The 26,069-nt window shown below is 38.0% G+C and overlaps 1 protein-coding gene across 1 annotated transcript; it reads left to right on the top strand.

Annotated features, from left to right (window-relative positions):
* Positions 1 to 327: 327 nt before the first annotated feature.
* LOC117434778 (CD44 antigen-like) lies at positions 328 to 24,996 on the top strand. The gene is made up of 9 exons (XM_034906713.2): positions 328 to 504; positions 7,663 to 7,828; positions 7,920 to 8,059; positions 8,757 to 8,849; positions 9,968 to 11,518; positions 12,507 to 13,391; positions 21,340 to 21,417; positions 21,699 to 21,777; positions 22,713 to 24,996. The coding sequence occupies exons 1-9, from the start codon at positions 432 to 434 to the stop codon at positions 22,888 to 22,890; spliced, it is 3,243 nt and encodes a 1,080-aa protein (XP_034762604.2). The 5' UTR covers positions 328 to 431; the 3' UTR covers positions 22,891 to 24,996.
* The last annotated feature ends 1,073 nt before the right edge of the window (positions 24,997 to 26,069 follow it).

Here is a 26,069-nt window from a genome sequence, read left to right as displayed (position 1 = left end):
TTGTCCATAACAATAGTATTCCCTTGGGTCAATAATTTTCCACTATAGCCCTCCTCTCCAGTGCATATTTACTTTGTGTGTATATATATATTCGTTGCCAGGATCCTCAGGGGTGAGGTGTTTGATCACATTCAGTGATTAATCCAGATGTGAGGATAGGGAAGATGAGAAAGCACCTTTCAGATTGGCTGAATCTTTTCTTGTGTGGGAATGTTTCTCTAACTCATCAAAATCAGGGAGAAGCGGGTGTGCACGTAGAGTACAGCCTCCTCCCTTACATGTGTCACCAGCTAATCCTTTCACACAGAATATAAAAAGTTCAGCAAAGTCGGCAGCAGCACCTTAAATTTACACACACACACAGTGACACTCTCACTCAGACTGCCGACTCCTTCACTCTAGGTGAAACTCTGTCTAATCTCAGAAAAAAAATGCCTTGGTCACAAAACCTGCTTCTTTTAGCTTGTGGATTAATTGCACTTCAGAGTTCTTTAGCAGCTCAAGGTAAGATGGACTTTTTTATTTTTAAAAATGTTATGTTAATTTTTGTTTCTGTGTGTTCTGAAACACTGTTTAATTGCTGCAGAAAATGTGTATCAAATGAAAGATTTTCTCTCACTTGCTGAGTGTGTGATAAACAGTATCCAACACAGAATACTGAGTAGGTTACTACATTGCGATTCAGGATGTGCTGCCTTACTGATTCCTGTGGTCTCTTTGACTAAGTTTTGGCAGTGAATTCAGAAGGAAAAGCTTACAAACACTTGAAGCAAGGCACCCAATGCATTTCTTTCTATTTATTTCAAAGCGTGGTGAGGGGCTGTGAGGTGTTTTTGACAGCCTCACAGATTTCCTCAGGTGTTCTAACCTGCCTGGCAACACAAAGAAAAAAGCCATTTAGTTGCCTCACAGATTGGGTGTCTCCTTTTGAATTTATGTTATACAATATCCAGAGGGGTTTTATTTAGGTTGGGCTGGGTTTATTCCACTGCAGAGGCAGTTTATTTAGTGTGTGGATCAAGGCAGTGATATGGGGAGTGTTTGCTGTATACATTCACCTCTTCTGCTTCAAACAACCTGCTGTTGCTCAGGAGCAGTGGCATTTTAGAAATTCTGAAAAAAACATAATACATGAATGACAAACATTTAGACTAGAAATCTTTTTTAATGTCTTCAAACGTTTGTCATTGATTTTATGAAGTTTCTTTTAGTATTCCTAAATTAAGCACTGTTGAGGGTTTAAGTGTTATGGACAATACAGTGCCATTGTGTTTCTCTGCTTTTGGCCATATGCATTCAAAGAAAGATATATGGAGTAGTGGTTAGGGCCCTGGACTCTTGACCGGAAGGTTGTGGGTTCAATCCCTGGTGGGGTATACTGCTGCTGTACCCTTGAGCAAGGTACTTTACCTAGATTGCTCTAGTAAAAACCCAACTGTATAAATGGGTAATTGTATGTAAAAAGTAATATGATATAATTGTGAGTCGCCCTGGATAAAGGCATCTGCTAAGAAATTAATAATAATATATATAAAAATAACCTGGATTCATACCTTTAAAGGTAAACCAGCCTGGTTTGCTCCAGTTGTTGGTTTACCTTTAGCACAAAGTCCAGGTTAAATAGTTGACCTATCAAACAGTATGCATGACATTTCAGATTTCTTATTGAACACAGTAACTGTGACCTTTCTCCGACACTGAAGCTTCAGCAGCCACAACCACAAACCAAATACACCACAAAACTACAGTCGGCAGGGCGCCTGACACTAGTAATTTCTTTAAATTACTATTTAGAATATATAAACTAGAGGGAAGACAAGCAAGGGTAACAGGGATTGAGCTTGGGGAATAAGAGAGACCAGGTCATTTTATAATTTCTGAACTCCAACTGGACTCTTCAAGTTCAATCAAATGAAAAGTATGCATTTGATTATTCTACGACAGGGTTGTATGGAATGAAAAATAAATCTATACACATTATGTTAGTTGGCAGAGTGCGGCTTATCCTTTATTATGGGTGGACAATAAATGGTAACATAAAGGGAATCGGTCACTTTATTTTAAGTGCCAATTTTTGTAGTTTATTAACTGTTAACAATATGCTTATTAGGAGGTTAACATCTGCGTTTTCATTTTATTTTCACTGTTAGTTAATATATTTATATAAACTAATAAAAAAGGTAGAATAAAATAAAATCTGGTCTCGTTTGTTAAGCATTACTAAAAAGTTAAATCTTTTAGAAGTGTTGAACAAATCTAAACTTATTTCAGTAATATGATCAACTCATTTGGAGCTGATAACTTGATAAATAGGGATCTGATGTTTGCTGAGAAATTTTAGTTGGCCTTGTTTTATTACTTTATAATGAGGTTACTATATCTATACAAAAATTGAACACCATTAGTATTTAAAAGTTGATAAACTAAAAAAGTACCGCTTAAAAAAAGAAAAACCAGCACACACAGTAGTTATGTTTACCCACAGGACTGACTGGTTGATTGAGGGTGTATTCACATGACAATGCTTCCAATCAACCTCGGCTCATTCAAAACGAGATCAGAAAAATTGGTAGTCTCGACTTGTTTGGGGAATCGAAGTGGGCGCAGATCGTTTCTTTTTCCACCATGTGAATGATTTACTATGCTGAGGGTGGAACGATCACAATCAGTGTTTACCTTGGCATTTGATGGTTGATCTTTTGTAGTGAACAGACCAAAAAATTGACTTAAAGGGCTCCTGAGTGGCGCATCCAATAAAGGCACTCCACGTGGCGTGCAGGCTGTGCCCTATAGCCTTGAGATCGCAGGTTCGAATCATTGCTGACCGTGACCAGGGGTTCCTAGGGGGCGGTGCACAATTGGCCAAGCAGCGCCCGGGTAGTAGGGAGGGATTAGGTCGGCAGGGCAATCCACGGTTCACCGCGCACCAGCGACCCCTGTGGCTGATAGGGCGCCTGCGGGTCTGCAGTGAAGCCATTCAGATCTGTGTTGTCCTCCGGCACTATACCTCTGGTGGCTTCGCTGTGGATCCACAGTGTGAACACATGTTTCAGCCTCCGTTTCCTGAGTCGCCAGGGGGTTGCAGCGGTGAACTGGGATAAAAATAATAATTGGGCATTCCAAATTGGGGAGAAAACCGGGGTAAAAAAAATATATAAATAAATAATAATAATTACCAAAAATTGTAAATCATAATTTTGAGACATGAACATTTAAACTTAATACCAAAAATATAGAACTTTGAGCTATTCTTTATACAGATAACTTATCTTACTAATTTAACTTTTCTTGCATATAAACAATTACAAGTGTTCTTGCTGATTACCTCTGAAAAGTCAATCTCGGTGAAGTTTAAATACCACCATTCTTTAAATCTGTCAGTCATTATTTACATTCAGGGGTGATTTATTGTCTCTCAATAGCTTCATACAGTGGAGAGGTTTGCTGAGTTACAGACTGTGTTATTAAGAACTGTCTCATTAAGATAAATCAGATGCCAGGTGTCTGTATAAGACAATTCATTGGAAGCGATTCAGAGGCTATTTTACAATTTAAGTATGTATGTGCATTTCAATGTAAGTTGTAAAATAGTATTAGTTATTTGTATGATACATAGTAATGTGTAAATGAATCACTAAATGAAGAAGGTTGAGACTGTTATGATCTATTTTAAAGACACAATAACTATTGGTTCTATACTAGAACTCTACATTTCTCATGGCACTGATAATGACTTCATCAAAGCATTTGTCTACATGACTTGTGTAAAAGAAATACGTATATGGACGTTAACATGTCACAAAAGGCTACGACACTGTATAATGTTGGACGAGGAGCCTGAAACATGAAAACAGAAATGTGTCTGACTGCTGCTTAGCCTGTCGTGCATTAAATTCACAAGCATAAAAAATCAATACGAGTTGTTTCATCAATGTAAAATTAGAATCCCCTTTAAAATTTAAACTTGATATAAAAGGGAACCTGTTATCACAAGCAAATGTACGTAGCCATGGCAACCTACATAAATATATCTTAAACTTGTGGTTACCACGATTTCCAGGAACGGTTAGTTTGCTAAGAATAGGAAGTAAAAATAGCAACTTTTTATCAAGTATGAATCAACGGATGTAGCTAGCAGTCTTTATCTTGCAAAAGGCTTCTCTGTTTAATGTGCTTGCCACTTCTTGTTGCTTTTGATAAACTACCCAGCATTTGTTTAGTGGAAAACATCAGAGCACATGGCATTATAATTGATCTTTCATTAGTATAATTGTTAATACGATTATTTCTATGATTTCCCAGAGAATTCTAGACTAATGATTCTAGTGTTAATCAATTTTTAACTGCGTAATCTTAGAATGATTAATGTATGACACCTACATTGTGAAATATAAATATATGGAGTCCATTTTTAAGGTACCAATAATGTTAACCTTTTAATGACAAAAATAAGTTGTTGGGAACATCAATCACTGTAATCTCATGCTGATGTCTAGTTTCTAATACTGACCTTGTCATTCCTACTTTCTTGGAAGTTGACTGAGCTTCTTAAATACAGACCTGCCCAGACAAGGGAAATCCATGACTCAGACAATGTCATGTTAGAACAAAAGGAAATGTGAATGAGAAGAGGTCATCTGACCCATCAATGCTGGTCCATATCCCAGAAGCTGATTAATCCTAGAATTTTGTCTAGTCATAGATTGGTAATGCATTCCATACACACACACCTCCCTATGTAAAAAACTGGCTCAACCCTGTGGATTAGTGTAGATGCTCTTTGTTTGACTCTCTTGCCACAATGTATTATAGAATAATAGATGGACTTCAGTGAGTTACAGGAAAATAATTCCATCTCAAAAAATAACTTATTTTTAAGGAAAAGGTGTTTCAATGGGGTATGCTTTTTCTTTTTCTTAGTCTCTGTCTCAGTAGAAGATTATTTGTCTCGCTCGCTTGTTTGGTGCTCCCATTGATGGAGGATGATTGTAAATCTTCACAGAGACAGATTTGTTAAAAGTGCCTAAAAACCACGAATTGTGTGTGTTGACGAGTGATTGAAAACTAGACATTTTGTGTTTTGAAGTTGTCTTGTGGTGCACAGGAGTCAAATATGGGTCAAAGGTCAAGTATAATCTATGCCATTTTGACGTCACTACTGCGGTATTATGCCTTTTTTTCGAATGACAGGATGCAAATATAGCTTTCATATATATATATATATATATAGTACAGACTATGCTGAAGAGCTTTGACCTGAATTCAGGGCAGCTTTTGAATTACTTGTCTATTTCAGTAATTGCAATAAAAAACATTCATAGTGGTTGCAAACATCATAAAAAGGTAACAGAACTATAACAAAAATGTGAAAATGTCATTTGAAGCTACTTAACATTAAATTGAATTGGCTTTAAATCCCTTTGGAATTCACTGTGTACATTACTGCCACAGTCAGAACATGTTACAAGTTCACTAATTATGCCCCAGTCAGGTTGTTTCTGTAGAAAAGAACGAGGAGAGCCCCAGCACTGATCCCTGTGCCCCCCACTGGCTGGACTATCAATCCCTTTTACTTTGTAAGACTGTTGGGAAATCCAGTTTTTCAGTGAATGCATTACCTCCACATACTAAAACATCTCATCTTCTCAAAAAGACTGAGCAGAGCCAATCCAGTTATCACTGGTGTATGTACTTTCACCACTGGCATCCAGTGCAATACCCAACATTCATACATCTGGCATAATGTTTCTGTGTGTAGCTGAAGATTATGATAGTATCAGGTTAGTGCACAGGTTATTGAGTGTATACAGTATTATTCGGGGCTATATGAAGGCTGTCTCTGTGTCACAAACACATTTTTAAATATATCTATAGAAACACTTATCCAATTATGATGAAACTTGAAAGGACAATCTTTGCAACATAAGAGTATCACAATAAAAATGTGTGCTTTTACATATGCATACAATGGAAATAGGTCCTGGTGATGAATGTTGTCATGTTACAGGGAATGTCACTAACATTTTTATGATTATCTTTGGTTGGTGGTTGGATCACTAAAATCTATCTGAAACTAAGAAAGCCAGCAGGCGGTCTTACTTGCATAAACATCAGATCAACTCTCAACCTCCACAACCCCCACCCTCCATCATCTTAATGTGACTTTATTTTTTGTATTTTGTCCTGGTTTTAATAGGACAATAAAAGATTTCTGGCAAAAAAAAATTGTCATTAAATTTATTATGTTTTTCTTAGTATTTCCTGTTTTAAATAGGCCAAGTACTGCGATTGGTGCCCCGAAGGATGAGACCGTGGGCCAAATGATCTTGTTACTATCTATGTTCAAAAGTGTGTCTCTCTCTCTCTGAATGTAAAATGGTTTGCTCATAACTATGTGCACACATTTTTCACTTGTTGGGAGTTTGTCAAATAGGGGTTGCTGAAGATGAAGTGAACAATACTGAGCCATAGAAACTGTAAAATCCCCCCATATGAAATGTTCAGAAGGCATACTCTCACTGTCTCCATCCCCTTACTGAAATCCCCCTATATGAAATGTTCAGAAGGCATACTCTCACTGTCTCCATCCCCTTACTGAAATCCCCCTATATGAAATGTTCAGATGGCATACTCTCACTGTCTCCATCCCCTTACTGAAATCCCCCTATATGAAATGTTCAGATGGCATACTCTCACTGTCTCCATCCCCTTACTGAAATCCCCCTATATGAAATGTTCAGATGGCATACTCTCACTGTCTCCATCCCCTTACTGAAATCCCCCTATATGAAATGTTCAGAAGGCATACTCTCACTGTCTCCATCCCCTTACTGAAATCCCCCTATATGAAATGTTCAGATGGCATACTCTCACTGTCTCCATCCCCTTACTGAAATCCCCCTATATGAAATGTTCAGATGGCATACTCTCACTGTCTCCATCCCCTTACTGAAATCCCCCTATATGAAATGTTCAGAAGGCATACTCTCACTGTCTCCATCCCCTTACTGAAATCCCCCTATATGAAATGTTCAGATGGCATACTCTCACTGTCTCCATCCCCTTACTGAAATCCCCCTATATGAAATGTTCAGATGGCATACTCTCACTGTCTCCATCCCCTTACTGAAATCCCCCTATATGAAATGTTCAGATGGCATACTCTCACTGTCTCCATCCCCTTACTGAAATCCCCCTATATGAAATGTTCAGATGGCATACTCTCACTGTCTCCATCCCCTTACTGAAATCCCCCTATATGAAATGTTCAGATGGCATACTCTCACTGTCTCCATCCCCTTACTGAAATCCCCCTATATGAAATGTTCAGATGGCATACTCTCACTGTCTCCATCCCCTTACTGAAATCCCCCTATATGAAATGTTCAGATGGCATACTCTCACTGTCTCCATCCCCTTACTGAAATCCCCCTATATGAAATGTTCAGATGGCATACTCTCACTGTCTCCATCCCCTTACTGAAATCCCCCTATATGAAATGTTCAGATGGCATACTCTCACTGTCTCCATCCCCTTACTGAAATCCCCCTATATGAAATGTTCAGATGGCATACTCTCACTGTCTCCATCCCCTTACTGAAATCCCCCTATATGAAATGTTCAGATGGCATACTCTCACTCTCCACCCCCCTCTCTCCAAGGTGTGTTGCGGAGCTGCAGTTATGGGGGGTTGTTCCACGTGGAACAGAATGGGCGCTACAGCCTCACATACTCCAGCGCAGAGGAACTCTGCATGTCCATTGGCACCACTCTGGCCACCAACGAGCAAATCCAGAGGGCCTTTGACCTCGGCTTTCAGACCTGCAGGTGAGTTTCTTGAAGCTACTTGGAAAATCTAAACTTGTGCTAAAGTGTTATCTCAGCATGACATTGTCTGGGACCTGGTGTATTGTTTCAGATATGGTTGGATTCAGAACCACAGTTTAGTGATCCTGCGACAGGAGCCTTACATCCTATGTGCCGCTAACAAAACTGGCATCATCATCATCAGCGACATGATCTCACAGCCCTATGATGCCTACTGCTTCAACGCATCAGGTAAAGAGATCACATCTGTATGATGAATTGCAAACATGAAATAGTTGTCAAATGTATAATGGAAAAGTGTCAAACTACTAATGTGTCTGTGCAGATGTATGAAAGGAGAAGATGACTTCAGAAGATTGGGACATCTGAAGGAAGTGTGAGCAAGCTAGTTTAGCCAGACAAGTGTTACACTTGTTAAGGTGATTGTAGCTAACAAAATAAATCTAACCTGTTGTGCTCTCACTATATATGTCTAAAATGTCCAATTTTAAAAAGTAAACATATATTTTTATTTTAATATATGATCTGGTACTATACTTGGTTAAAGAAGTCTGTTTGCAAGGTATGCTTTCAGTTAGTGTTGCATTTGTTTGGTTACACCTAGTAGGAGTAATTGTCTCCACCCATTTCAATGGCTTCTTATTTAACCTAAAGAAGTACCAGATACTATGTTCTAAAATGAAAATACATGTCTGATAAAACGTATTAGTGCAAAACAGGTCATATTGCTGGAATTATTTTGTTATCTACACTTATTTACAGGAATCCATTATGTTTGTATATTGAACTAAGAAGTGTAGTTTGTACTCCAAGGTGTGAACAACTCACTGATTGCTGCTGGCATCGAGTAACAAGTGTCAAGATGTTTTATCATTGCTTACAATAGGAAGATGGTTTTCTACACTGACACCACCTCATCTCTCTACAGATACAAAGGACAAGAACTGTGAGTTTTCTATCACGCCATCCAACACATTTCAAACATTCCTGGGCTCCCATGTGGATAATGAAAACACCGCAGGTACCAGTATGTTCGTAGATCTTGAGTATGACCAGAAAGGGTAATCCAAGACATCAGTCTCACATAAATAAACTTTTTTCCACAGACAATTTTGATTTCATGTGTATTCTCCATACTGAAAATCCATACTGATTACCCAAACAAAATGTTTGTCATTCATTCTGTTTTTTTAAGAGGAAGTGACATATCAAAAGGCTCTCAATCACGTCCCATGTTTGTTGTGAAATGGAAAACAAACAGCTAATAAGAACATAAGAACATTTTCAAATGAGAGGAGGCCATGCAGCCCATCTAAGCTTGTCCGGTTCCAAGTAGCTGATTGATCTGATGGAGTAACCTTTAACTGAATCTGCTGAGTTTTTTTTTTTTTTTTTTTAACAATAACATTATGCTTTTCTTTTTTTTAAGTGTTAACTTGTAGGTAACATAACATAACAAGTAAAAAATAAGAAAAATACCCATAAACACATTGGAAAGACCTACAAAAATATACAAACATTTTGGACATAAGACAACAAAGGAAGTTTGAAATATATAGCATATTCAAAAAGCACCATGCTGGGGTAGTGAATACAATAGGTCCAGTTAAACCATCTGGTTGGCAAAACAGAACTGTTTACTTTACTTGCACAGTGGAGTTTATTTAAAACATAAGTTACTGCACTACTCTAACCTCCGCCTATGGCAAACACAATAGTGCCAGGTAAGAAGTATTAGAAGTTGTTATCTCTGTGCTTAAAGGTTATTAGAAGTATGTTAAGAGGTTGTCAATAATTCTTTGTTTAGTCAGTCTGGAGTGTGTCAAGGGCTAACAAGGTTCCTTGGCTTCACTTACATGCCACTCCCAGGTTTGTCCGATGGAAATAACAGTAGGAACAAGGTTGTTCAACTTTGTAATTAGCATTTAAGAGATTATTTTGGTTCATACATAAAAGCCCCAAGTTCCACAAGTGCTTCCTATTGGATTTCCAGTTGTAACATTGTTCTTAATAACTGTTTTGGACTATGAATACAATAACCTTGAATTCAGCAAGTCAATATTTTCTATCACAAACAACATCAAACAGAAGTAGCTGCTATGGAAGTAATTTCTATATTTCTCCTTCTGGTTTCTATAGAGTTCACCCCAGCATACCCTCTCCCTGAGGGTGAGCCTGCAGAGTTGCCATCCACCACAGAGACCACACAAAAGACAACTGCAGCGATAGTTCCACCAGTGCACGTGGATGAGGTTGCAATCTCCCATACTGGTCAACATGACGATTCCACAACTGAATCTCCAAATGCTGAACAAGACTCTGAAACTGGCACTGTTTCCACAACCACCTCTGCAGCGATAGTTCCACCAGTACATGTGGATGAGGATGCAATCTCCCATACTGGTCAACATGACGATTCCACAACTGAATCTCCAAATGCTGAACAAGACTCTGAAACTGGCATTGTTTCCACAACCACCTCTGCAGCGATAGTTCCACCAGTACATGTGGATGAGGATGCAATCTCCCATACTGGTCAACATGACGATTCCACAACTAAATCTCCAAATGCTGAACAAGACTCTGAAACTGGCACTGTTTCCACAACCACCTCTGCAGCGATAGTTCCACCAGTACACGTGGATAAGGACAAGGTCTCTCATACTGGTCAACATGACGATTCTACAACTAAATCACCAAATGCTGAACAAGACTCTGAAACTGGCACTGTTTCCACAACCACCTCTGCAGCGATAGTTCCACCAGTACACGTGGATAAGGACAAGGTCTCTCATACTGGTCAACATGACGATTCTACAACTAAATCTCCAAATGCTGAACAAGACTCTGAAACTGGCACTGTTTCCACAACCACCTCTGCAGTGATAGTTCCACCAGTACACGTGGATAAGGACAAGGTCTCTCATACTGGTCAACATGACGATTCTACAACTAAATCTCCAAATGCTGAACAAGACTCTGAAATTGGCACTGTTTCCACAACCACCTCTGCAGCGATAGTTCCACCAGTACACGTGGATAAGGACAAGGTCTCTCATACTGGTCAACATGACGATTCTACAACTAAATCTACAAATGCTGAACAAGACTCTGAAACTGGCACTGTTTCCACAACCACCTCTGCAGCGATAGTTCCACCAGTACATGTGGATAAGGACAAGGTCTCTCATACTGGTCAACATGACGATTCTACAACTAAATCTCCAAATGCTGAACAAGACTCTGAAACTGGCACTGTTTCCACAACCACCTCTGCAGCGATAGTTCCACCAGTACACGTGGATAAGGACAAGGTCTCTTATACTGGTCAACATGACGATTCCACAACTGAATCTCCAAATGCTGAACAAGACTCTGAAACTGGCACTGTTTCCACAACCACCTCTGCAGCGATAGTTCCACCAGTACACGTGGATGAGGATGCAATCTCCCATACTGGTCAACATGACGATTCAACAACTAAATCTCCAAATGCTGAACAAGACTCTGAAACTGGCACTTTTTCCACAACCACCTCTGCAGTGGTAGTTCCACCAGTACACGTGGATGAGGACCATGTTGAGGGGGCGGATGATACAGGGCCTCAAGACAAGCTCATCACCCAGTCACCACAAAGTTCAACCTCTGAGCCTCCAGCTGGAAAAGACACCTGGCAGGATATCAATAAAGGTTAGTGGTTTAGAAGAACATTTTCCTTTGATTTGGCTTACAAGTTAGCGTTGTCTGTGTCCGAGTTAATGAACAGCACTTTTCAGAACATTTTTGTACATCTTAATTTGTCATAAGTGTCATCTAGTGCACAGTAGACTACCAACAGACAAAAATTTAACATCACTGACTAGTTAGCCCCACATGGATATGACTTACCTGAATGTGATAGACTTTATAAAATGAATTTCCGCAGCACTAGCAATGCTATCTCTGGCCCCCCTTTTCTTGTGGTTCTCTAGGTTCTTTGCTTATAATTAAATACAACATGTCACAGTTGTTGCTTCCTGTGCTGCAATCAGGCAATATGTCATAGAGCTCTGGAAGATCACATTTTTAAATCATGTGGTTAATTAGATTTGTCATGACAAGTTACATTTAGTATGTAGGTTTTCTTTCTTGTTCTCCTGTTTTTCCACAATGCTAAAATGGTGCACTGAGAACTCATCAAACAGAAAGTTACCAGAACATTTAACTCTTCAACCAAATAAAAAACAGCTGTACAATACAATATTCTACAATACACATCAAACCACTTATCTTTGTGAAATATTTTTAAATACACATGATCAAACAAGCAAACATTACCTGCTAATCCTTAAAAGGTAACATTTAAAAAAAATTACATAAACAAATATGATCTGTTTTGAGAAGAACAATACTGTCCGCCAAATGTCTCTTACACAATGGGTTTTAGGACTGCATCTACAGTCGCATAATTTTGTGAAAATGTAATTTACTACTGTATATGTTCCATTGGATTTGTTATATTTAATTGCCCAAGACTTCTTGATGATCAAACTTCTGTGTTTAAGAACAGACCGACCACCACAAAAAATCTAATATCGATGGCTTATCATTGTAGCAAATTTACCAGTCAAATATAGATATTTATTTTACTTGATTATTTAAAAGAAAGACATAATCTTTTTTTTTTCTTTTGCTGCAGATCCTGAAACTGGTACTGTTTCCACAACCACCTCTGCAGCAATAGTTCCACCAGTACATGTGGATGAGGATGCGATCTCCCATACTGGTCAACATGACGATTCCACAACTGAATCTCCAAATGCTGAACAAGACTCTGAAAATGGCACTGTTTTCACAACCACCTCTGCAGCGATAGTTCCACCAGTACACGTGGATAAGGACAAGGTCTCTCATACTGGTCAACATGACGATTCTACAACTAAATCACCAAATGCTGAACAAGACTCTGAAACTGGTACTGTTTCCACAACCACCTCTGCAGCGATAGTTCCACCAGTATATGTGGATGAGGATGCGATCTCCCATACTGGTCAACATGACGATTCCACAACTGAATCTCCAAATGCTGAACAAGACTCTGAAAATGGCACTGTTTTCACAACCACCTCTGCAGTGATAGTTCCACCAGTACATGTGGATGAAGATGCGGTCTCTCATACTGGTCAACATGGTGGTTCCACAACTGAATCTCCAAATGCTGAACAAGACTCTGAAACTGGCACTGTTTTCACAACCACCTCTGCAGTGATAGTTCCACCAGTACATGTGGATGAAGATGCGGTCTCTCATACTGGTCAACATGGTGGTTCCACAACTGAATCTCCAAATGCTGAACAAGACTCTGAAACTGGCACTGTTTCCACAACCACCTCTGCAGCGATAGTTCCACCAGTACACGTGGATGAGGATAAGGCCATTCCTATAGAGCCCACTGCTGGAGACACAACTGCAAATGACGTTCAGGAGGGTGATGACGCAGGGCCGCGAGTCACTACCCAGTCACATCACAGCTCAACCTTCCACATCTCAGCAGGAGAAGATACATCACATCGTAGAAAGAACGGTTAGTGGTGTAGAAGACATTTTTCAATTGTTACGGTGTATGAGAGTTGGCTTTTTCTGTGTTATGTATTGAACACAAGAAGATCTGAGACAATGTTATTGTAGAGGTCAGAGGCCCTCAGTGTATGCACAGTAGATACGAGCCGTAAACCAGAAAAGCTGTCAGAGCAGAAACTTAGAAAATAGGTCTTGTAAATCATTGTAGGCAAGGATGTTCATTATTCTGAGATAAAACTTTCTGATATTAGCCAAGTATCGACACTGGGCATGTAAATAGTAGTTAGCCTTTGTGCTTAAATAAGTAATTTATTTAGTAGTCAAACTAGAAATGTTTAAAAGCGGTCTGCAGGCATGGAGTTACCTTTTCCAGACCTGTATGCAGTTCTGCACTGTTGAAAGAGTCAAGTTAAATCTTTAATACGTTCACAAATGTATTAAAAAAAAAAAAAAAAGATTAAAAGACATTTAAAAGCATTTTAGTGATTAGCCCCACTGTTTGGTAGTTTAGGAACAGGTACTTGTCATTACTGTTTAGATTGCTTTTCACAGGCAGTGTACAATATGTCTGCGTTACCACAGGAATACAGGGAGCTACTAATACTAGCTTTTTTTAAATAATAAACCATATCATGTTAAGAAGTCATTACATTCAATTTTGTTAACTGTTTTTATGTGAATAGTCTACCTCTCTGTATTTCACATAAGCATTATGTACAGTTTTTCATTGAAGTAGCATCCTTGGAAACATATAAATGTTGGTGTCTCAGAGAAACCTGCTGGTCTGCACAGCCAGGCTGTGTGGATGGATGTACAGTTGGGTTTGCTTGCATTGCAAAATAAATGTATGACAATAAGTGCCCTAATTGGCTTTTGAGCTTTCTAAATTATATATATTTAAATAGTTAGTTAGTTGGTTGTCCGTTGTAATGTGTTGATCGTATGTATACTTTTTATAAATCGGAACGCAATATCTAACGAGATATTAGTGTGCTGTAGGGACAGCATCATAATGTTTATCAAGAACACTGATGAGGACATTGCACAATACTGCTTAACAAACATAGGACTTAACAAAACCATTTTACAATTAATAACTCTTCAAATTCATTCACAATGGTAGTGTATATGTAATACGTCACAAAATAAACATATGTAGCAACACACCCTTTCAACTTTACATTTATGACAGGAAACAACCTGATTCTGATTCACTTGTGTTGCGGTTTATTTTTTTATTATACCATGGCAACAGAAAGAGGAAATGTGATAAGAAGCTATGTTTACTTTAAATTTGAAACACTTTATTCATGAATATGTTAGAACAGCTTTCTGAATATATTTTTTAGATATACAATTTGTTGTATATAATTACTTATTCGATAGTCACATATATTTTGTCCTGTGTGATATGGAATTGTAGTGAGTCTACAAATAAAAAATAACATTTAAATAAAGTTCTATAATACTGAAGTGACTGTGAAGCGTGCGGCTTTACATGGACAGAAGTGTAGTTGCGGTTGCAATCCATTAACATATAAATTACATTTTAGAACATGATGTAATATGATAGCTCTTTGCATTTATTTTAATATAAACTTTTTTTTATATAGTAGATGTAAGTAAATACCTTTCTCTGTTGCAAAACCCCAGAATTACAAAAGCATTACATCTATCTTGATCATATTAACAAATCAGGGCAAAAATCTAAGTAATGTTTAATATATTGGTTTTTATAATGTACTTGTTTTTAATACAGACCCACAGATCAGAAATATTTAGAATCAGTTAATCGGGAGGCCAGAATTTCTAGCATTCTGCAGCTCTGCTTCCTACATCGATATACGGGATCTCAAAAATTATCCAAAACAGTATGTTATTAAACAGGTCAAATGGTTTGAAAACAAACTTCTGCTGCCTTCATCTGTGATCACACTCTTGTACACCCTGTGGATCTCTGTCTTCTATATACTTTGAAGCATTGTTAAATTTGAATACTGCAAAACCTCAAATGGTTTGGAATTAAAGGAGTGCCAACCATACCCTCCTACACACTACCAGTAATCATCATGCCAAGACAAAACATGAGTAAAGCGAACACCAGAGGCAGTGTCTCATACATATCTGTTGACAGCAATATTGTCTCATCACTCTGGTAACCCTCTCAGAGCGTCAATTTCATATGTTTGGAGTTCGAATTGATCATAACGTGATGCTTGGTATGAAAGTGCCCCATTTGTCAGGCTACAGATGCCATTATTCCTGCATATGAAAGAGATTTTTCACACTAATATCTGGCTATAGATCGATGTACACGACAAAGGATGTGCAACTCTACTTTGCTTGTGTACACCCTGTAATCGGCTGAACAGAATTTTTGAATTCAATATAAGTATGTGGGTAGAGGTTTACTGGGTGTCTAGCTAACCAAGGCTTTAAAATCCATTTTCTTATTAGAATTAGCAGCAATATCATTATGCCTCCTTTACTTGTAAGCCCCCCTTTGGAGAAAAGAAAATGTATTTAAAATGATTGGTTGGCACTGGAACTGATTGGTTGGGAGCCAAAATACTGGCATGCAATAAAAGGTCAACCCACAAAGAAGACAAGCCAAGGCACTGTTTAGAGAAGATGTTTCCAACAGGGAGACCTTTTACTGCAGGTAATGACTGGCTGCCAACCATTATAGCAATTATTCCAAATTACCTCTAAAATAAGTGTCTTCTAAGATTTAAATATATTTACTTACTGGTATGTTATATAACTTTACAATGGAAGTTTAACCAGTGTCTTTAAAGTGCAGGTTTTGTTTCAAAATTGCACTACTCAAGGTTTGTTGCCCCTTTAAAAATAGACCCAGGACACAGGAAATGTAGGTTTAAAGCGCATCTGCGCAAATTTTTTTAATAATAATCACCAAAAACAAAATAAACAAAACAAACACCTAGCTCTTTCTTGAGCACTAACTAAACACAACACAGGAACCTAACTATAAAACAGGACAGCTAAGCTGTTTACCTGTAACATGAAGGCAGCAGTGTGGAGTAGTGGTAAGGGCCCTGGACGCTTGACTGGAGGTCGTGGGTTCAATCCCAGATAGGGGACACTCCTTCTGTACCCTTGAACAAGGTACTTTACCTAGATTGCTCCAGTAAAAACCAAACTGTATAAATGGGTAATTGTATGTAAAAATAATGTGATATATTGTAAGTCGCCCTGGGTAAGGGCATTTGCTAAGAAATAAGTAATAATAATGAAAACAAAAGACTCAAACAAAACTGCACAGGTTTACACTACCGTTTCTTGTCATTCGCTTGTGCACACTAACAAGCAGACTCTCCACACAGCAGCCCAGAATAGACTGGCTGCTTTCCTTTTATACCCTGCACCTGGCTCTAATTTACAATAATCATCAGGTGCAGGGGATAATCACTAATAAAACAATTAACAAAACAATAAAACAATTAAATTCAACCCATGTGCATTTGCACATGGTTTTCATGCAGGGAGGATAGTAACCCCCTCCCTGCTATCTTACAGTTTATATTGTGTCTTTGCTATATATATATATATATATATATATATATATATATATATATATATATATGCCAGCGGGACTCAACAGAAAAAAATGAACTAATTAACTTCAATAAATATATAACATTTAAATAAATAAACAAAATTCATTCAAAAGTTGTGCATGCTGATGCGCTGGGGAGGCCAAATCTAGACTGATCCTCAGAGCCAGCATTGCATGCTATAATAAAAATCTAAGTTTATATAAAGTAGTGTTAATTAGAATTATTACAGATTCAAAGACAGAAGTAAAAATGATGTCACAATATATAGAACACCATTACATCATGTAAGAATAAATCATGGATTTGAATGTAAACAATAACAAGTAGTTGTCATGCCGTCACAAACCTATAAATACCTCCAATGTTTTCTCGCGTGATCAAACAGCGTGTGTAGTATAATCCCTGAGTACCGAGTACAGCAGTGTTATTGTGGGACATGCATGTAGGGAGGGGGACTGCGTAGCGCGGCGATGGATCAGGGAGGTATTGCGGAGCGTTGCATCTCCGCTTACTGAAAAACTGAAATTTGCATCGCAACTGAAAAAAAGCAAGCCACAGATGCTTAAATCGAGTGGTAGTCCTGACAGTAAAATACTGTACTGTAATGTCATTTTCATTCAAAGACCATTACACGTAACACTGGACGGCAGTTAAACTAGGCATCCTCACGAGATGATAGCTTCTCAAGTGAAGTATACTGCAGTAAAATAGGATTCTGCAGCCTTGAGTAAACATAATCGTGATCATATAACAAGTTGCTTTACACTGGTAGGTAAAGGTTTTATTCCATATTCAATTCAGAGTTAAACGTTTTTTTTTTAATATAGATCAAATGAGAGAGAGGCAGATTTTCTTTTGAAGTTAACACATTAATTAATAGGCTTGTTGAGACTTATTTAATGGCGTCGACAAATAAATATGTTAAAGTGGAATTACTCGGAAAAACCGAGTGCTTGCACAGCATATACTTTTGGACAGTGTCCATGTGATTTATAGAACTGCTGGTAGCATTAGGGATGGGTATTTCTGTATATTTAATAATCAAAATTTACTAAACGATTACACTACACAAAATACATCCAAGTGCCACAGGCTAAAAATAATGTTTACTGTACATAATACCAAAATTGAAAGTAATACGTAAAAAATATCAATCGTACTGTTTGACAATGCTTCAATAAGCAGCTCTTTTAGATGAAGTGTAATACAAGAACAGTCTGTATAAAACCCAACTTATACACAATTTCCAAACAGCAATTAAGCATAATAACGTACAGATTATAACGAATCAATAAATGATGTCTTCATTGGACAACTATAAAATATAAATACATGTTTACATTAAGTAACATATCATATTAAATACGGTACATACCTCCCAGTCCTGGTATACCTTCTGCTACAGGAAGCCTTATAAATAATGTAGTACAGAGCAGACGTTAAATCATTGAATGTCATGAAGTAAAAACTACAAAACGTTTTATTTTTTACATTTGTATTTATTTAACCTTGTCTTTCAACAGTGCTTATAATCAGTGGATGTTTATCGATCATTTCTTTGCATTTGGTGGAGGAAGCTGTAATTTCAGAAAGGAGACAATCACCAATGGAATCAAATTAACAATTTATTGAATTGACAGATAAACATGCATGTAAATGATTATGTTGTTATTTGAATTTTGCCCATGACCTTGCCCATTGGAGCTCGATAGCCACCCCTGTGCTGGCAAAACTATGATGAATGAAGTATATGAATTAGATGAACCACTAATGCCAATGGACAGGACAAGTGATACCTGAAGCCACCGTCCCCCAAAAATGTTGGTATACATTGAATTGCATGGTAGTGGCCTGTACCATGACGTGCCCATCCCTAGGTGGTATACATGGAATTGCATGGTAGTGGCCAGTACCTTGGCGTAGCGATGTTATTACATCGGGTTACAAAATGTTGTTCTCAAGGCAGGTAATTACATAGCAGTGTGGGCGGCTCTGCAGGAGTGTTGAAGAAGTAGAATGCAGACACACAGTCCAAGGATGAATCACACAAAATAATAGACAAAAGAAAACATGTTTATAACACAAAAGAAAGAAAAGGGTGATTATCCCCTTAAAGCCAGGGGTGGTCTACCAACAAGCAGGATAACAAGGAGTCCAGTTGAACACAGCATCCAAGGGTTCGTTGAGATAGGATTTAATCATTGTACTGCAATAATAACAAGCCAGGTTATAGTCTGTAGTAACACGCTTCAAAACAACAGGGTGCTGTGCATTCCCGGTGGCTCCTCTCTCCTTTCTTCCCAAGGCTCCACTAACACTGTTACACATTCCCTTTATATGCGCCAAGCGCCACCCCTAGAATCAGTGACAAACCTATCACTGGTTGCCAGGTGTATCAGATAATGACTGACTATGAGGGGAAGCTCAGAACACGTGTGCAGTTCTACTCCACCAAGATGGCCGCCACCAGACTATTATAGACTTAAGGTCTGTTCCATCTTGGTGAGGTAAGTGAGCTAGTAAACACAGCGCCAGCAACGGTCGGGAGGCCAGACTTCACCAGTAGGGATTACCTTACACTGTCACAAGTAGGAATTATAGTAATTACCTAGCTATTACAATCTGCAAAGTCTATTCATGCCCAATTATCTAAAGTGCTTTAAGAAATCAAGTGTATTGAGCTGTACCTGCAGAAACATATTTTGTTGTTAAATGGTTTTGTGTCTAATGGATCTCATTTCTGAGATCCATTACTTTGTTCTAAAAACTGTTGTTGTTCAAATGCAGTATAAAGCACTGTGCTTAAGAGTGCACAACAAGATCGTTTAAAAGTAGGTCACTGTGACCCTAACCAGTAGAGCTGGCCTGGACTTATGAATACATCATCTGCAATGGGTTGTTTTGCCCTATAAAGGACAATGGCCCTCTAAGCATTTGAACAGTTTTGAATATCCTATATTGAATATAACGTCCACACCATTGAATATATGCATAAACAATAGTTTTCACATTAAATATAAATGACTTTTTAAACATGTTTTGCTGCCTAGCACAGTGCAGCTATATACAGCTGATCCAAAAATAGTTTCTTCAGTATTGTTTTTATTTATTATAGTTAACAATGTTCAGTTAAAAATCTTGTACATTATTATTATTATTATTATCATTATAAGCTGATCCCTGGAGCCAGCATTACACTTCAGCCATCAACACCAGGCAGAAGGATATTTACATTATCGTATGGAAGGAAACGCAAATGGATGGAGACACAGATGGATCACATTAGTTTATTGTAAAGCTACGTCTTAGTTGGTGCTTATCTTGGCGAGAGCAGACTTCATATCAGCATGAAGTTTTAACATCTACTCTCATGTAATGGAAATCAAATAATAATAATAATAATAATAATAATAATAATAATAATAATAATAATAATAATAATAATAATAATAATAATAATAAAGTATTATTATTATTATTATTATTATTATTATTTGAAGAAGATAAATACAATACACAATTTAATACAATTTACACATTTGGAGATACTTAGGGCCCTTTCACACTGGGTAAGTTTTCCCTGAAATTGGCACTGTGAAAGCCCCATACGTTCCCAGGTATGATTTAAAAAGAACTGTACTGAGACCACCTGACGGAGGTGCTCTCGGTACGGTTGCCTCCGCTTATTTGTGCGTCAGTGTGAAAGAAAAATGTACTCAGTTCAGTGGCAAACGTATCGAACTACATCAAGTGTACCAAACTCTCAGAAGCTGTTGCTACGTAAGTGGTGAATTTATGAGCAGTAAATATTCCAGGCTTGGAGTTGATGGAGCACATAAATAAATAAAGAATTGAAACTTGAGATGGGTTTGAAGATATTAGCATAATGTGTGCATGAAGAAAAGTGTTCAGAAGTCTCTTTTGCAACTGTAGAAATATTCTACCATTCCTGTCATGCCGTTGCCTCAAAGTCGCCTTTGCCTGTATTTATTTTGTCCACAAAATCTACAAATACCAAAGCAATAAAACACAAAAAAGGATATTCCCATGGCTGTAAACATGTTAAATTCCCAGCATGCACTTCATGTGTTGTGTGTGTTCTCAGTTGTGTTGCTGATGTGTAGTGTGAAAGGGATATGTTCTCAGTACACTTGAAAAGACAGAAGTGTATTTAGTTGATTAATTAACATACTAAAAGGCCAAGAAAAATCATGTTGCCAACAAAATCATGTTTTTAGGAAAAAACGAATGAATGATAATAAGTATTTTGCATGTATTCCTATAAAATGTGCATTAGAGAATGGGGAAAGTACACATTTAAGAGTACTTTTGATCAGCTGATTTCCTTCCCCTTGTTTTTTTTATCTACAGATAATATGATCCGGAGGGGTGGACTTGGATTAATGACATCAGCCCCACCAGCCCAGCAGGCTTCTAGAATTGTCCCAGGTAGGGAGTCTGGGGAGGGGCTCTTTCACAACTAGAAGAGATTGCAGGTTCCCTAGGGGGGCCTGTCTCCCTCAACACTTGGATAACAAGATTGCATTTTTCACAGATGCAGTTATGAATGAAGCCCAGTTATGAATTAGATTTTTTTTTAAGTAAACAAGTACAAAATTAGCAACCTTGTATCATTTAATGTGGCAATATATTCAGATATGGAATAATTATACAGAGAACCTTCAAATGGACAGACAACTCATTACTGTTTCTCATTCTTTTGCTCTCAGATTGGCTGGTTATAATAGCTGTAGTGGCTGCTATTTTAATAATGGTGCTTGTGTGTGCAGTTATCTCATCCAGAAAGAGGTAAGCATTAAGACATTTATTATTGTATTAAAAGATTAAATAAGCTTTCTTCAAATCAAATTGTAAGGTTGGTGTAGAAACTATTTCCATATGCAGATACTGTATAGTAGTGCTAGTTGTGTTCCGCCTGATAAGGAGAATGAAAGTGTGTGTGTAATGGTATTACAACAAGAATGAAAGTGTGTGTGTGTAATGGTATTACAACGAGAATGAAAGTGTGTGTGTGTGTAATGGTATTATGAGGCAAATAGCACTGCTGTATAATGGGTGCACTTAGAAACATATTATAAATCATTAAATAAATAAATAAAACATGTTATATAGAACCTGTTGTGATTTAAACATTTTGAATGCTTTGTTACTGACATTCTGAGTGCGAGATCTACACTCTCCTCAAACCTGTAAGTACAGCTTCCTGGTAATAGGCTCCAGACTATGTTTTGAGGGAGGCTTCCGTTAGAAGGTAGTCAGCTGTCATTGAATGGAAGATATTACATCAAGGGTATGGATCTGTGAGAAGCAGGTAGCTGCAGGCCGGGATCTGATCATATATAATAAGCCTAGTATTAAAACAAAGAAAAAGTTTAAACACTATGAGAGCTAGGTCTGTCTAATTCCCTGCTTGTTTTGGGATTTAGTTACAGATTTAGTTGAATACTCTTTTCCATTGCTTTGTTAATTCAACTCCATATATAAAGAATATGTCTGTTGGGGTGTAATTTATAGATTGTGGGGGCTATTCTTCAATTACGATGACATTTGTGTATACTGCATACTGCGCCACCATTGGTTCTGGATGAAGATCTCCTAATAGGTGGTCTTCAACATGTTTAAACAAATGCAATTGTTTGTATCTGTTTCTAAATTCAACTCTCCCCTAGAGCATGTGTTCGTTTTCCTATAATAAATACTGCACTGCTGTTTCTTTGCTTCAGGTGGTGTGGGAAGAAGAAAAGTCTTGTGATCAGTGGGAATGCTGGTGAGAAGGGGGGGAAGGAGCAGGAGATGGTACAGCTGATGAATAAGGAGAAGATCCAGGAGAATGGTGCAGCCAGCGAGGAGTTCACCGTCATCACCCTGGAGGAACCAGCTGAGAAAACGCAGCTAGCATGAGGGCGACTCCTCCACATCACACAGGAGCACAGAGGGAGGGAGTTCCTCAGGGGCAAGGGTGGGGTGCAGCACAAGATTTCTGGAGTTAACAGCAATTCATTGAAGACAGAGCCAGCTAACTATTATTAACTCAACACACAATGCAGAGGTGTTGAGCACCAATCACACGTGAGATCTTTACAATGATTTTTGAGGCATTGCTATAAGTATGGATTACCAATTGGCAATTTGGTGATCAATGTAAATGTACCATTCTAAGATGAATCACCTGCATTATGAAAAGAGAACTGCACCTTTCTGGAAAAGTCCGATCTCCACTGTGGACACGATCCCGTACACTTTTTTTGCAGAAAACCATAGCAGGTGAAAAGAACAACTCTGTCCAGCCCAACTTCTCTTCACTAGCCCCTTAATTCTCAAATTTAAATTCCTGTATCTTTATAAACGGGGGGTTGAGATCCCTGTAAATGAATTCTTGCATCTCAGTTCAACATTCTTATCTTTATTAATAAGTGAAATATAAATAATTATGTGCCTTTTTTATCACAGCAAGATATTCAATATGAGAGGATGAACATATCAGACCAGAGAAGAGCTGTTTTCCTGCTGCCAAAACTATTGTCGTTTTTTTTATCTCCTTGTTATGGGGGATTTTCTGAATTTTCAGTTTGTTTCCATATATTGAAAAGAGATTTCTTTTGTATTGCTCTAAAAAAAAAAGCGCATTATGCTATTTTTGTAGCTATTACTAATATTTTGGTAGACCAAGTGAGTGTAATTTAATGTTAAATTATTTGAAATGCAGCTTTATTCTCAAAGCTTTGCAGTATTTGCTTTTATATCGCTGTTTGCAAATGTCTGGATGGGTAGTAAAGATAGTGCTTTCTTTCTGATGACTATAAGAACATAAGAAATTCCAGAACAAGAAAAGGCTATTCAGACCACCTATGCTCGCTCGCTGTGGTGCCAGCGTGGTTTGTTAGCACTCAGGAGAGGAAAAACAAAAACCCCTAACCAGGTTAGTAGGGGAAATGAAACCCCTGGGAATCTGTGGCTAGATGGACAGCCCTTCCTCCAGACAGCTAGCTAAAGGTCTTATTGTGGTCACAGAGAGGGTTATACAGAAGGAGACACATGTTCTATAAGTTCCAGTCATCTTACCACATCTTTTAATAGACTAATGTCTTCAGCAACACAGAACAAATACTGTTACTTTCTTGTGTGATGTGTTTTATTGTTAAAAAGAGGTATTAATATAAAACAATACATGCATGTGTCGTCAACTTATAGGCAACGCTCAGCAGGAGAAAAAAAGGTCTTTTAAGGATTGCTGTGTATCCAGATCTCACTCCCCCCTGCAACGATGCTGGTTTTCTGTTCACTTATTTCAATCAGAGCACCAGCTTTGCTGCAGGAGGGAGCATGGTCTAGATACACTGAGATGGTCACAAGAAAAATTTCTTTCTCCTGGCAAACGTTCCTCAGTGAAAATGGGAAAAAAGTAATTCCCGAATAAAAATATCGAGAATATGTTGAAAAAAATGCTGCGATATGGACAACACCAAATACAGCAAAGTTAAATAATATGTTTCTTGTAAACACTGCTGGGGTTTGCGTTACACTTCCAGCCAGATCAGAATTTTGTAAGTCGTTAAATTGTCATCCTGAGTTGTTCCTCATTGATTTAGTAACATTACCAGTAGTATTTTACTTTCAGAAATATGGTGCATATTTGACAGTGGAGGTAAAAGCTTTGATAAATGGCTAATTCATTATACAGTACTATATCCCATTGCACATGTTTTTCTGGGACCCCTTGTTCATGGTCAAATCTAAACAAAGGGGGCACTTGCAACAGTGGCACTGGAATCCATGGGAGGATTATGCATTTAATAATTGTGGACTCAGAGGCATGAAATGGGAGAGAAGAGAAGTAGTTACTATTATTTTTGTCTTGCACACGTCACAGAATTACTGGCTACCCCCACAATCAGTCGGCTACTTGAAGCGAAAATGTTATAACATTAATATAACGCTTCATATTGTTTTTTAAAAAGAGACAAAAGTGTTTATTTGTACAGGAGTTTAAATAAAATGTTGGGCTTATGTTGTGTATTGTGTTTTATGGGGAGACTACAGCTTCAAAAAGGAACTAGTGAATCCTGGGGAAGGCCTGATGGTTGTCATGGTGCCCAATAACTCAGACAAAGAGGGGAGATGTGGTGCATATAGAAAACCAACATGAGAGTGTGAATCAAGAGTTTATTCAAGAACAAAATGTACTGGGTATGTTTTTCGAAGTTCGCCACATTCAAAATATGGGCCGAATGAATGGAACCAGATAAACAAATCTGATAATGGGAGCTGTGACAGGGCGCAAGCACTGTGGCATTGCTGTTCTTCCACGTTGGCAAGGATAGGGTTAATACTATCCCTGCCAAATACACGTGTAGACTGTGGCTGGGATTCAATTGATTAATTAACGATCAATTAAGCCCAGAGCACAGCAGAGCAGACAGACAGACAGACAGAGGACATCCCTTGTTCTCTTCACGGACTGAACGCAGGTAACTACCTCCAGAACATCAAGAGACAATTACCTGCCAGCCCAGCCTCTACTGCTGTGCCTGCCTACAAGCATCCAACTTGTTAAGTACCTTGCTCTACCTGGGAGATCGTGTAAATAGTTAAAGAACCAGTACCTTTTTCTTTTTTGAACCATTTTCTTTTTGTTTCTGTAAATAAATGTGCACATCAATGCTTAAACTGCAATTCCTTACGTCTCTGCCTGCTATTTATATTATTAAGAGCTGCACCACACCACTACCCTCCCACAGGAGCAGCAGTGTGGAGTAGTGGTTAGGGCTCTGGACTCTTGACCGAAGGGTTGTGGGTTCAATCCCAGGTGGGGGATATTGCAGCTGTAACCTTGAACAATGTACTTTTCCTAGATTGCTCCAGTAAAAACCCAACTGTATAAAAGGGTAATTGTATGTAAAATATAATGTGATATCTTATATCAATTGTAATTGTAAAAATATTGTGATATCTCGTAACAATTGTAAGTCACCCTGGATAAGGGTGTCTGCTAAGAAATAAATAAATAATAATAATTTTGAAATTAATTTCTCATGCAAAGGCTGCATTCTGGTTCCCTTTTCGAAATGTACCATTACAGA

This window comes from Acipenser ruthenus, chromosome 28, assembly GCF_902713425.1.
Source record: "Acipenser ruthenus chromosome 28, fAciRut3.2 maternal haplotype, whole genome shotgun sequence".
NCBI lineage: Eukaryota > Metazoa > Chordata > Actinopteri > Acipenseriformes > Acipenseridae > Acipenser > Acipenser ruthenus.
This window is presented reverse-complemented; position numbering and strand designations above follow the sequence as displayed.